Consider the following 14,506-nt stretch of genomic DNA (forward strand, 5'->3'; position numbering starts at 1 on the left):
CGTCTAATTTTATTCGTAAAATAAAAAAGTAAAAAAAAAAAAAAAAAAAAAAAAAAAAACTAATATCTCTTAAAAAAAAGATTTGCTCCTCAGTTTAACGCAGAAGTCAAGGAGCTGCATGTATGGAAGTTTTGTCATATGGCAAAACTAGATAGCATGTAATAAAATAACTAAACTGGGAACTTCGAATTTATTATAGAGAAATTATCCAGTACTGCAGTTTTAAATGAGGTCTGTCTCATTAATGTTTTTCTTCAGCTAAGCCAACATGCAGCCATGGAACATGAATAAAACACGACTATGCCATAAGCCCTTATTCATATTTCCATTGCTAACCATTTACTAGGTCAGGTAATGTTTTATATTCCACCCCGCAAGCATCACTGAAACAGCACTGAAACAAGCTACAAATCAGAGACGTGGGAGGTTTCTGCTGTTCAAGCCGTGTGTGGACTCACTGGTGAAGAGGTGGTGGTTGTTCTTCCGTAACTTGAGAGCTCGATCAAAGAGCTTTCTGGCACTCTTTCTGGAATCGGGGCAGAGCCGTGTCCTCATGTTCTTGACCCCCTGTTTGGTGTCTGGGTTTAGAAACACAACAATGGGATACCACTGAGCGTAGTTCAGACGGTCCACAGCGTTGGGGGTGATGTCCAGCACCGCGTGCTTGTCCTTCAGGTGCAGAAAACAGAATTTATCACTTTGACTGCAAATATGTTCAGCAATTGTTGAGCAAAAGTAGACGCAAAGCAAGGCGGTTGCGCTGCATTTAGCCGAGTGGGTTCATACCACCAGAGGGCAACGTCGAGCTATAAAAATACTATTACGTCTCACTTCCACATTAAAACATCTCTAGCAAAAAGGGGAACGGCTTCATCTTTCCTGTTTGTGCAGTTTTACTCACTTTATCAATGATCTGCTTGATGGTATGCAGGCGGATGATGCCCGAACTCTTCTGGTTGGTTCCCGCGTCCCTCGGTTCGCTCCCTGCCGGAGACGAAACGGGCCGTTACAAAACAATAAGCACAGCCCGTGCCCCAATTAGACATTTTTGTAGCGTGCAGTTGTCAACTCCCATAAACAGAGCGGTTCAAAGCGCAACGATATTCACAGAATAGGAGAGGACAAGTGTACGTTCATGGGAGCAGCTAGATATTTCATACCAAAAATAAAGATAGCAGCCAATTCATGCAGCGGATGCGAAGTATTTTTGGAGGGATTAGGGAATGAAATTTGGTGATTATTAAAATATGTGTGTGCAAAGGCACGTAGCAGTGTAGATTATAGTGCAGGGAAATGAGTTACGTGTGGCTCGTTGACGTTAGATATGCACATTCAAGAGCAGGAGGGTCATTTGGGATTAATGAGACCACGGTGTCATTTTAAGGCCTTGGGGATTTCAGCAGGCATGTGAAGAGGAGTTTATATTTTCCACAACGATAAGAAATGCTTTCCTGACCAAAAACACAAGGTTTAAAAAAAAAAAAAAAAAAAAAAACATTAGGGGAGTCATCTCACTGGGATGTACGGTAAAGTGAGGATTCAAACACGTGGATAAGCTCTACTTGTAAAGGGATCTAAGAGCTGCAAACGTTTCTAAAATATCCCAAGAATTATGTTTAGCAAAGTGCAAATAAATATAGCCCATGCACACAGAGGTTCTAGCATACGCAGCCCTCTTTTCAGACGCTGGCTCTAATATTATCACTGCTTAATTTTTTACAAGATACAGTTTTCTTCCATGGTGACAAGAGAGATTTGTTTTCCCCATCAGCACCTTAAACTGACAGGACTCCTTCAGGCAAACAAATCATTCAGTAGTGTTTGTCTTTAAAACTGGGAGCATTTTCACAAAGCTTCAAACTAGCTAGCTTTGTTCAGGAGTCCAAACTTTCTTCCAAAAATAGCAGAAAGAAAAGAAAAACAAAAACCGTCTGGGTCCCGGAAGAATTTTTTTATTATTATTTTTTTACTACTGTTTATAGCATCTTCCACACTTAATGGCACCCCTGCTGAAGATGTGTAAAACCTCACAATAAGACCATATTACCTTTAATCAGAGTCTAATTATTCAGAGGTGGGAATAAGATCAGCTGTTAACGTAACTGCTTTTGCTATTACTAGATGTCCCAAAGATGTTTAGCAACTTTTTATCGTAAACTTTATGTTAATCCTAGTGTCTGGACACTGTAATCTATAGCTTAGAAAGCTATGTCTCATAAATATGACTTGCTTTCTCTTTGATACTCTTCAATAGGGCTAAGACAAGAGAACCAGCTGAGTAAGAAAGGTAGAAGTAAGATGATCTTGCCTAAACCTGCCAATCTACATATCTACAGAGAAAGAACGTATAAAATAAAACTAAAACTGTGACATGGCCAAATGAAACTTGGAAATGTAGAATCATGCTGCGGCAGCAAAAGCCAAATTTATTTTGAGAAATGTTGCACTTTACCAGAGGTGCTACTAAATGTGGAGGAAGTTGTGCTTAAAACATAATTCCACTCTGCATTCATTATTATGCAAGACACTTTTTTTTTTTTTATCCTAAGAATATTGTGTCTGTTCAATCTGACCCAAGGTGAAAATTACTAAATGAAAAAGCAAACTTTGTTATTTGAAATTTCTCTTACTATAAATAATAAATTACTTGTCTTTTGTCAGCAAATAAATAAGAAAAAGTCCCGACAAACGTGAAAACCACTGTTTTTAGTCTCAGAAAACCTGTTTACTGTGTATTAGTTGGATCATTTAGCTGGCCATGAGGGGGTGTTTGTGATCTCCTGACTCTGAAGCATCTCATGTTGCACAGCTCGACATGCAGCCTCACTGTTCTCATCTTTCACCGTAAAATCCATATTAAAGAGGGGAATACCACTGAATTTAATGCTTGGCTGTCATCTACGTTCAGATTGAAGACTATCTTAATTCATTTCCACCAAGAACAAGTGAGGCGGTCACACTGACACAGCAGCAACAACAGCTAGGGGGGGCGGGAAGGGGAGCATAGAAAGGCAGTTCACTTTTCACGTCACATTTTCATTAAATCCAACACATGCACAATCCCCACAGACAGAGTGCTTGTTTGTCAGTGCTGACATTGTGCCAAAACTCTTCAAAAGGGAACGTCATGCAAGTTTTCTTTGAAACCTAAATTGATTTGCATTCATTTTTAGCAGTCCAGTTTTGAGAGAAATCCAATTTCATAACTTGATTTTCTTCAAACAAGCATCTCCATTCTGCCTCGGTGTCTGTGGAAAGCTAGCTGTGTGTCAGTATGATGAAACATTTGTAAAAATTGCATGTTTAGTTTTACGGTTTTAAGACTTCTCTTCCCATAAAGGATGATGGAAAATTCACACATATATTAAATTAAGTGCTATTCCCCTCTATCCATTAACAAAGCAGTGGCTGTTGTTTAAACATCAACAGAATAAGGGAACTAGTCACCAAACACTGGTTCATATAGATTATTGCTCATTCACTGACTCAAATAAAACAAATATATATATATATATACACATAGATAGATATACTTGATGCACTAAGTGACATACTTTCCCCTCCTTGTTGTTGCTGTGTTTCTGAAAAGAAAATACAGTTACGTAAACATCACTGGAGTTGTGCAAATAAACATTAAGGAATGGAAACACTTGGGTGGGAGTGGGCTGAATGCGAGTGCGGCTGCGTTGAGTGTGAGAACGAAAACCACATTTTTGAGCTGCTTCTAATTTGGAGAGGTGAGAAGAGGTGGATGAGGACCGAAATTAAAAAGGATATTCAGTTCTGCTGCGAATCCAACACTCACTCACACTGAGAACATAAAGTGGGACTAAAGACATTTCGACAACAGGTGAAGAGCGATCCGCTAAAGAAGAATCTTATGTTTCTAAAACATGCATGCATGCCATTCAAACAATGAGTCTGATGAACTTCAAGGGTTTAATCATTTTCTGGCTCTGAGAACAAAAAGCTTTCTAATTGTATATATATATTAGCTTGTAAGAAGGTCACTTCCACCTTCCTCTCTTGTAAATAAACGGGGTTCATATTTGTCATTTCTTCGTTTCAGTGGTGTGTAATGGGTAAATTAAAGGTGCGGTCTCCGTCCCAGAGACATACCAAAGCGCAACAGATAAAGTGAAAATTATATGGATCTCGCTTTATTACTTACTTGCTAGTTCAAAAATCTCTGGCTCCTCCCTGGCCAGTTTCTCTCTGGCCACATCTGCGATCGGCCCAAAGATAACCACTGGCCTCAGGAATCCAGCTGTGATCCCACAACACCAAATTAACGGGGAGAAAACATTTCAGTTAAGACTTGTCAAGCAGTTCTTTCTGAAACTTACTGTTTTTTTTATGACCCGCCGTGTCATATTTGAGTTTAATGAATGACACGATAATGTGCAGAAGCTTTAAATCCAACACCGCACTTACTGTGGGTTTGGAAACCTTACCTTCCCTCAGCACAACCCTCTCGTAGGCTGGGAACTTGGTCTGAACCGGCTGAGCCGACAGGTCCTCCCGGCTTTTCCGCAAATTCCTCTTTGAACTTCGCAACCCTCTGAATCTCCAGAAGTCCGCTCTGTCGCCCCCTGGAGTTTTAGGAAGGGTGTACTGCACACTGGAGAGCTGCTCCGCTCTGAAAAAGAAACACATTAGGTTATGATGCAGTCAAAAATGGGATAAAATGAACACAGCCTTAGAATGCCTTGGTAAAATAAAGGCATTTCAAACTAAATACCATGTGCAAATTTTAAATAGCTAGTTCATAAAGTTTTTGCCACAGTGAACAAGCTCATAAATTAAGATTAAACTAAAGAAACAATAAGCCTTACAGACAGAGTTGCCTTTCATTGCTAATTTAAATACAATTAAATAAGTTCACAGAGTATTTTTTCTTCAAATTATTTGATTAAATTAGTGCAAGTAGATCAATAACTATTACCAAGAGGTAAACCGATCAACAGCGTCAAAATAATCAGAGTGAACTTTTGAAACATGTTTACATAAAAAGTCTTAATTTTGTCATTTTAATAGTTTAAGATGAAATACTACGTAGTTTAGTAGATTGGATGTCAGTGATAAAAAAAAAAAATTAATTCAGCCACAATAAAATCCCTGAGATGTTACACAGATAAACAAACAAAATGTGCAAACAAAAAAACAAAAAACTGACAGTATAGCATATTTTGTCACTGTTTACCTTGTTGTTTAAACTGGGATTAAAAATGTATTTTAAAGCTTCTTTGCTCTTTCTTAAATCGCTTTATTCCTTTTCAACTCTTATCTGCTTGTTCTATTGTTTTGGGTTTATTTTTTTTTACTTGATTTGATCCACTTGGCTGTACATAATAACTTTGGTTCACGTGATTTAAGAATAAAATGAAGCTGCAATATGCAGCTGGATGATTTTTCAGTGCAATATCAATTTCTCATATCCACATTACTGAAGAAAAAGTGTTAGCTAAATTTCATACAATGAAATCTCCCAGTTTAGGAAGCTGTAACACAAATTCATTTAAACAAGATGAATTTGGATAGATGGGTCAGAAATGATCTCCACCTATTTTACTTTCCTGATAGTCTTAGATTTACAAGCATGTCCCTTTTCCTCCGTCCCTGCCTGTTGATTAAGTCGCAAAACAAGCTGCGCAGTTGTAACAGACTAATGAGACCCAACTTTTTTTTCTTTTTTTTTTTTTTTTTTACCTGTTCTTGTTGGGAATGATGCCTCTTTCCACTTCCTGGTGATTCTTCCCAATGCGGATAGCGAGCCAGGAACCCAACTTGCCATTGTAGAGCGTATCTACCACACGGAAAACCTCGCCCTTGTTAAAGCTCAGTCCGTACGGAGATTCCTTTTCATACTCGAAATGTGTCCGAATGTAGAAGGAGTCACCGACGTCCGACTCCACAATCTTCCTATACACTGAAAGGAGATGAGAAAACAACATTACCACTGCTGATCCCACATATATCTTTGGTTCCTTTTCGTGTGTTCGTCCTACTAAAACCGATAGTTTAAACGTACCATCTTTTTTCTTCTGTGCCAGAATGGTAACCATGTCTCCTCTTGGGAGATCCAGCAGAAACAGAACTGCCTCTTCTCGGATGATGTTGGCGAAGTCCACATTGTTGACCTATAAACATAGAAAAAGCTTGAATTTCTGCTGCTACAACAGAAGAGCCATGTTTAAGGTGTTGGGACTTGAATGTGCTCTGCTGCCTTTTTATTTTTTTGCATTTTGTTATATGAAACGGTCCCATCAGGAGCGCAACAGAGCATTCCTCTAATAACCAAGCAGCCGTTCTGTCATGGCCTCCTACTGCTGCACTAAACACAATAAGCTCTGTTTATTGACTCTGCTTGAGGGGCAGCAGGGGAATCAGAAACACATGGACTGGGTCAGTGGACCTCAAAAAGACACTTTTATCCTTCCCAGAAACAGTAGGGCTTGACGTCTTTATCTCCTCTAGCATACGGCGACCAAAGGGAAACCACCTAAGGAGGGAAAACAATGTCCTGGAAGTCTCAGAGATGTGTTTGTACAGTCGGCGGAGCGCACAGAGGCACAAAATAAGGCCTGCAGCCTACAGTAGGAATCTTCTTCATAAAGATTATGGAAATTGACGCTGTTAGTTAGTTAGGTTCAAAGCAGGTCTAAAGAAACGCGTCAGAGAACGAGTCCCGCAGTGGCATCAAGACAGCTGCCGTCATCCCATCAACAGAGTTAAACTAGTGTTCAGCTGAACAGTCCGTCAACTGTTCAGAGGTCAGAAGTGAAAGAACGACCTCTATTGTGTCCTCATTCTGGGAACAACGGGAGGTTTTGACAGGAGGCCGATCAAGGGAATGACTCATAAACTCACACATACATTGTTTCTTTATTCCCAAGATCTTTTTTGCAAAGACATAGTTCTACTGTGGCTGTGAACAACATAGTTGCGCCACTTGTTAAAATAAAACTCAGCGTGAAGCAATGTGTTGTCTGTTTCTTGACACCAACACCAGATGCTCTTTCCATTGAAGCCATGTGGGTTCGGGGGAGAAAAAAGGGAGCGGCTACAACTTTGAAAACACTCTGATATCATAGTTACTGAAACTTTAGTTTCAGACAAGATGTCTGCTTCTGAAAAAAAAAAATAGTCAAATGTTTACAGGTTATTTTGTGCAAAAATCCAGCTGTGCAACAACTTTGTTCTGCAACAAATGCAAGTTGTGCTTAAATGACCATAAATAGAAAACATGAGCTGAAGAGAAGGGAGTGTAGCATACCCTGAGAATCTGGTCCCCCTCCTCCAAGCCCTCCTTGGCAGCTGGACTATCCTCTAAAACTCCAGCCACAAATATTCCCACATCGTTCCCCCCTGCTAACCGCAGCCCAACACTCTCTCCCTTCTTGAATTTGACCAACTTCATACTTGGCCTGCAGAAGAGAAAAAAAAAAAACAGGAGGGAGAAGAAGAGGAAGAAAAAAAAAAGAGAACAAAAAGGTCAGTAAATAAAAGGATTTCAAAACAACCCTTCTAAGAGATCCGGACCACTTTCAGGATAATATCACCGATGTGAACAGTCTGTGCGCTCGATTTGGCATGAACGTCATGCTGCTACTGCACAGATGTGCTCAGTGACTTGAGAAACAGCAGGATGGTTTAGTTTACCTGAGGATGCTTTCGTCGTGAGCGGCGCTGGGCACCGGTGCATCAGAGGGGCTGACAGGCAGGTCTACGTCTGGCTGACCAGGCTGTGCATAAACTGGCTTTGGTTCTGCACCGAATGCAAACACAGGGAGTGGGTTAGTGCACTGAAACAGCTGCAGCATACCGGGCCAGGAGCATGAAATAAGGATGGCGCAAAGGATAAGGACACATGTTGGCATAAGTTGTAAACATTGGAGGGCTTAACTTATGATCTTCGAAAATAAATAAATAAATTAAACACTGAAATATATTTTATTTCAGGTATGAACAAAGTAAAAGTAAAAAAAAAACAAAAACAAAAAAAACACAGCCATTTGACAGCAAGCGGTTTCTTTACCAGGCAGGGGAGGTAACTGTTTGTCATTGCTGGAGCTGGCCTGGTCGCTGGCCTGAGACAACACGCCGTCATCAAAGATTTTGACCGGAGTGGACATGCCTCCTGGTTTGGAGATGCGGTCCTCGTCTCGACTCCGATAGCTGAAACAAAAACATTTCAATGTTTTGAGGACTTATAATAGCAACAAAGACCAGTTTATACCAATCTATTTGGTGAAAAGTTGGAGGTTCATTTTTGTGTGTGTGTGTGTGTGTGTGTGTGTGTGTGTACAAATGAGCTCTTTGTTTAGCAGCTTTGTCCTGTGCAGACATTGGCAGGAAGAAAAAACAAACCAAAAGGAAACTGCACGGTACAAGGACTACGTCAGAGGACACATTAGGAGGGGGAGAAAAAATAAAATAAAAGACAATAAGTATTTAAAAGAAAGATGTACAACTTGATGAAAAAAAAGGGCAATCCGCACATTCAATGCCATTTTAAGTAGTTAAGATGTATTACTTATTGCTTTTCAGGAAAAATGAATAAATGTACAACTACCTTCAAAATTGCAGACTAAAATCTCAATCTGAGTGGAAACATTTACAGTAAGAAGCCGACAGAGACTCCTAAGACAAACTGATACTTTTCACTACACTACAGGCATCTGAGAAACATTGCTGAATAAACAAACATGTGTGAGTTCAGCAGGTTATGCGATAAAAAAACTATGCAGCTTAAGACAATGCTTGAATGCCAATCTGATCACATGACTCCCTGCCGCCACAGCACTCGAGTTGTATGCAAAAGCCTTTGAACAGGAACGAAGGTGCAGGCCGTGAGACCAGCACAACACTACACACCATCCCTCACGCCTGTCCAAACTTATCTTCCTCCTGCAGTTTCAAAGAAAGTGCACGCAGACCACAAGCACATCGTCACAAATACGACACGGCGCACCGAGATGAACGTGGAAGAGTCCATTCATTTACACGTAAATGACCGTCTGCAGCCTTCACACCTCCCGCCAGTCGTTGCTCTTTTCCAGGTCCCTGGGTTCCTCGCTACAATGCTGTTTTACAAATAAACATAATCAGTGGATTTTTATGCAAGTGGAACGACACAGCAGCAGAGAGGAGGAATGTCGAGGAGGAAGAAAGGTTAATGAGCGATGCATCCTGAGCAAACACAGCAGAGTTCGAGCTCTGTGAGTGTGTGTGTGTGCGCGTGTGTGTGTGTGTGCATCCCTGTGCGCCAAAAAACATGAATCAAAACAGAGTGAGAAGAGGAAGGGCAGAAAAAACACAATAGAAGGACAAAAAGAGAGAAACGCAGAGTGGCCCGAATGTTCAGCTTTCTGCAGCAGAACGCTGCTAAAAAAAAGGCGCTACGTTGACAAACGCTGTTTGACAGAAGCCTCTGTTCCATCCCCTCGCTTGCACATTTCCATAGCATTGGTACAGAACAGATCAAACAAGATGGAAAAACTGAAAAAAGATGAATGAGAGTAAATCCGGGTCCACGCTTTACAGAACTGACAGCACAAGTGACACAAACCAAACAGACTTCCCCAAACATAAAGAGGGACATTAGCAAGATGATAACAATACAAACTACACAATAAAATGCTACTTACACGTGCGCATCTTTAAGTTGAACCATGATGCCTTACAGAAAATTTTGATCCCAATTCCTTTTAAAAGCAACACAGGAAGCACGCAAACTCGCTGATAAACATTCGACGAGAACGTTTTTAATGACATATTCAAGAAAAAACAGGAGCAGCTTTCCATTTTGGTGAAAAGAATTCCCCAAAGCCTTCCAGCCAATCAGACTGGTCCAAACACCCGGGATGGGGCAAAGCACTGTGGGAAGTATGTCAAATTCTTTCAGCCCCCTCCCCTCAACAGGGAAATGGCGGCAGCATTCCTTTCAATCTATCTAGTGACAGCAAAATATTATCGTCACCAAATAGGAACAAAAATTCCCAAAACTTGGCATCAAATTACAAAAGTTTGCTAATGGAAACGGTCAAGGTCATGCTGTGCAAAAAGCTCAAAATAAACGGACATGAATTCTCCATTCTCCATCTGAGCAACAGTGTCCTTATTTTACACCAGAACCACAACATAGCACCGAATAAAATGGCTGCACTGAAGGTTAATCTACTCAAAATGACAGAACGGACTAGCAGCTAAAAAGCCAGTTTAACAAGCAGCGACGTACTGACCTGACATCTTGCTACAGCAGCAGATGTTTCAGTGTGTAAGTGAGCGTATTTTGTGTGTTTATGCCTGTACTAGCAAGCAGGATCACAGGCTCAAAAAAAAAAAAAAAAAAGACAAATTCAGCTTCAATGGGATGCATTAAAATGAAAAACGATGCAGCTTGTACATATGCAATATTGTCCAGATACAAACTCACATTGCAATGGACAAATGCAACACAAACGTATCGTCTGAGAGAAGCAATATACAATAAGTCCTAAAATGTAACCATAAATACAGAGCTGGAGCTAGTATTAATTCATTTTCTTCATTAAAATCACTGAGCTATAACAGATTTCCCTGCTGTTTTATTTTCCAATCAGCATGCATCCATTTATTCATATTCACATCCATATTAGGAAAACACTAAAATTGGACAAAAAAACAAAAACAAAACAAAAACAAGGTTGTGTTTCTACGTGATTTAACAGCAAGTATAAAAGAAATTTGAGTAATAAAAATCAAATTCAGTTAAGTTGTTTTTATGTCCCTCCGTTATTCAAGGGCAGTAAAACACTAAGGGACGCACTTCCATTACAGAATCCAGCACCGTTTGCATTTATTTTCATCGTTGGTAAACATCTGCCCGACGCCTGAAAAAGAAAAAGAAATTGTTTTTTTTATAGAGACCTGGTTACATGATGACACGTTTCCCCTTGCGCTGAGCTTACAATCTTTTTCCACTGCACATGGTGGCAGGAAAAAAAAAAAAAAACTTTGGTCCTTATCCTGCCTTGATTCAAGTTTTTAGTTCTTGATTTGATGCAATTGTCCTGCAGTCGTTTCTCGACAAGTGAAGATCAAGACAGATCTAACTCACTTAAAGGCACGAAGAGAGATTGATTTAAAAACAAACATTTCTTTTTTTCCCACTTAAGAGTTTCATTGAATATTTTAGCAAGTTTTCTTAGAAGCCTCAACATTATTGCATACAATTTTAACCCAAACACATTTTAAATTGTCTTTAGGTCTTTGTTTTATTACTCAAGTTTACACATTTCTACGATGCTATGTAAGGATTAGAAAATGTCCTGCTTTGTCTCGGCTGTTATCAGCCTGACAAATGTTTCCAGCTAATTTATGATAGCAGTTTGCTACTTTAGTAAATTCAAAGCGACTTGAGATGCAGTACACTAAACAGCTTATAAAAATGGAGGTAATTCTATGACCTAAATTCAGTTCAAGGAGGATGAAATACAGCTGACTTGAATACTTTCCAATGTTCTTGTACCTCTCAATAAAATCTTGCTGGCAAAGTTTGGAAAAGACCAATATGCAAAAACGAGTATAAACAACTTGTTTTCTAGTAAAGATCTCTGGTAATCTAAGAATAGTTTTTTGCATGGAATATTTGCATATATGTTATAGTTAAAAAAAAAAAAAAAACCACACACAAAAAAAAACGACGACTAAAAAAAACACGTGGCGTGTTGATGCCCCACATATAGCGGCTCATCTCCCGACCTCAGAACCTTTCCTGCATGACCCACAAAGTAAAAAATGTTTGCTCACTTCAGAGAAATCAGTAACATCCCATATTTCCTGATAGCAACTGATGGCAGTTGCTATCAGGAACTGTCAGACCCATGCTCTGTTACATGTGGGAATGTAACAGAGCATTGGTCTGTTACATTCCCACATCCTCATTTATCAGGCTGATTATAAACCTGCTCCACACCCAGGTTGGAACATTTAAACTGCATTTTGAAACAGTTTCCTACCAACTACATTCTGCACAGTCTGTGCTTCAGGGGTTCAACTGCCCCCACACTCAAAATAAAAAAAAGATAACTTGAGAGAAACTTCCCTCAAAATGTGTTGATGAAATGATAATCACTGGAAATAAGCACAGAAGCAGTAAAAGCACTAAGCTGAGGAGTTTAGCACACAAGCCTGCAGTCCAACAGCAGCTGGATTGATTTCTGCTCTCTTCTGTCCCACAGAAAGGCGCTACTGGAAGCCACCGATGGCTCCACGGGGAGCGCGATGGTTTATGCGTGTTACGTCTCAACATATTGATTAATGAATTAGAGCTGCAAGGCGCTTACTCAGCACCCTCTGCCCGCCCCCCCATCACCTGTGGGTGTGGACATGATGTATGGATTAGGAGTGAACACACGCACACGTATCTGCAGGCATCCCTTCACCACATCTGCAGGCAAGCGTGAGCCTCGCTTACCTGCCGTTGCTTATCTGCCGAGGGGATTGACGGGGGAGGTCCGTGGTCTCTGGCCTGTCGGGTGAGTGCGACTGACCTATCCCGTGGGATCGGTTGGAATGGTCAGATGTCAGCGAATGGATCTCTGAAATGTCTTTCCAATGCAGGATAGATCGCATATTAGTTTTAAGCAAACAATCACTTCACTTGTTTTACACAGTGCTTAAAATGTTGCATCCCGTGGAACTGCTAGTAAAGGTCATAAAATGCTTCACCAGCTGCGTCTAACGAGCCGGTGCTACATGGCTGTTGTCTCACCGTCTCTGTCTGAGTTATTGGCCGATGGGATGCTATCGTCAAGGTCGGGAATGTTGAGCAGCGTGGCTCTTTCATCTCTCTGCACCACCATCTTCAGCTTGCCCTTTGACCTCTCGATCAGCTTCTTGGCATCTATCAGCGAGAGGTTCTCTGTAACGGTGCCATTGATCTGCCGGAGAAGGAGGAGGAGGAGCAGGAGCAGTTTCAGCACAAGAAACTAAACAGACACACGGCAGAGTCCACAGTGTTCCTCACTCTACTGATGAAAGGGGAAAATATGGCTGAATACCAGTCTCACGCCTAAATTCTTCTCTGCAGATTTAACTATTTAACTGCGTTTTCTGCGACCTTTTTGTAGGTTGAAAGGTAAATTATACCCTTGCAGAAAAGGCAGAGGAATAAAAACAAGAATTGCATGAACATGTGGTTTACTTTAATATAAACCGGGCAACAGTTCAACCCACTGTGCAAGCCACGTTTAGCCAGTCAAAACAAAAGGATGAAATACTTTTTCCTTTTTTTTTTTTTTAAAGGGAAAACAAAAAGAGACCTTATAATCTGCCGTTTTGCACAATTTTGGCCAATTCCTGTGAAGACTCACCTTTAGCACAACGTCTCCCTCTCGGATGTTTCCGTCTCTGGCAGCCAGGCTCTCTGGAGAAATGTCTTTCACGAAGATGTGGCTGGCCAGCCGTAGGCCGTATTCTGTTTTCAAAGGTGATAATCATAACATGTTTAGAGTAACAGCTTATGTACAGTCTGAAACAATCACGTCAATTTTGTGAAACTCAAATTCACAAACTAGTGCGAAGAGACTGAAGCTCTGATGTTAATTTCCACGCGCATTTGGAAACGTGCTCCCACAGAGCAAAGCGATTCTCACTGAGAGAATAAAAACACCGATAAGCCTTCACGCTTTTCAAGCTCTTATGATAAACGATATAAAAAACTACAAGATTAACTTATGTTTTTATTGGAGCCTTTTAAACATCACAGAAAAGAATTAAATTGCAGAATTCCACATCCTCTACATTTCTGGCGACCCTGATAAAGATGTGCTAAAGTTAATCAACAGGGCTTAAATGCTTAAACACCCCAGGAGTAAAAAACAATCTCACCTTCATTTTTGCGGGACTTGACTAGGGTGACCTTGGAGGGCTTAGGAGGAGCAGATGAGGAATGTGATCGGTGATCAGATCGCGGTGAGATGCTTCTCTCCCGTGAGGCACTGTGATCCCGCCTCCCGCTGTTGCTCCGCTCGCGGTCGTGACGCCTGCCAGCGCCTCCGCTTGTGCCCCCGTAGGCACTTTGGCGGTTTGGATCGTAACCGTCGTCCTCATCGCTGTACTCTTCCTCGTGCTCGGACATCGTCTCCCTGTCGCCGGGCTTGGAAACTGGGATTTGTACTTTTCTTTTCCGACGAATAGTCTTGAAAAAGTAAAATAAAAGGTGTTTTGATTGTTAATGGTGGAAGATAATAGATTTCCCCTCATATGTGGAACAAGTCGGACACAACTAATAATGACAGTACATGGCTCAGTTACAAAATTTATTGAACTTACAATCTTTGCGTTTTTGCCACTCTTGCGCAGCTGCTGAACAGCATACGCATGCTCTACGTTATCCATGGAGACGCCGTTGACCATCACGACTCGATCGTTTTCTCTAAAACGGATAAAACAAGAGGTGTTTGAATCCTCAAGCCTTGTATCTTGATATCTCCCCAAATTTTCATAGCAGTGCATCCCC

At 40.8% G+C, this 14,506-nt stretch overlaps 1 protein-coding gene across 8 annotated transcripts in view; it reads right to left on the reverse strand.

Moving 5' to 3' along the window:
• Positions 1-14,506, reverse strand: part of LOC106961235 (tight junction protein ZO-1-like) — a 99,231-nt gene that overhangs the window by 12,869 nt on the left and 71,856 nt on the right. For 6 of the 8 annotated variants that reach the window (XM_015054818.1, XM_015054816.1, XM_015054815.1 and 3 more), the window contains 15 exons: positions 14,320-14,422; positions 13,876-14,185; positions 13,359-13,462; positions 12,758-12,926; positions 12,461-12,593; positions 8,039-8,178; positions 7,663-7,768; positions 7,277-7,427; positions 6,032-6,140; positions 5,710-5,929; positions 4,455-4,639; positions 4,172-4,267; positions 3,555-3,581; positions 902-984; positions 459-669 (listed from right to left, as the gene is read on the reverse strand). In XM_015054818.1, coding sequence (XP_014910304.1) covers positions 459-669; positions 902-984; positions 3,555-3,581; positions 4,172-4,267; positions 4,455-4,639; positions 5,710-5,929; positions 6,032-6,140; positions 7,277-7,427; positions 7,663-7,768; positions 8,039-8,178; positions 12,461-12,593; positions 12,758-12,926; positions 13,359-13,462; positions 13,876-14,185; positions 14,320-14,422 — 2,147 coding nt within the window. The remainder of the gene's footprint in view (positions 1-458; positions 670-901; positions 985-3,554; positions 3,582-4,171; positions 4,268-4,454; positions 4,640-5,709; positions 5,930-6,031; positions 6,141-7,276; positions 7,428-7,662; positions 7,769-8,038; positions 8,179-12,460; positions 12,594-12,757; positions 12,927-13,358; positions 13,463-13,875; positions 14,186-14,319; positions 14,423-14,506) is intronic. The other 2 variants (XM_015054814.1, XM_015054821.1) reach the window with 1 other exon arrangement.

This window comes from Poecilia latipinna, unplaced genomic scaffold, assembly GCF_001443285.1.
Source record: "Poecilia latipinna isolate Pla-1442-1.1 unplaced genomic scaffold, P_latipinna-1.0 Scaffold1280, whole genome shotgun sequence".
Classification (NCBI taxonomy): Eukaryota; Metazoa; Chordata; class Actinopteri; order Cyprinodontiformes; family Poeciliidae; genus Poecilia; species Poecilia latipinna.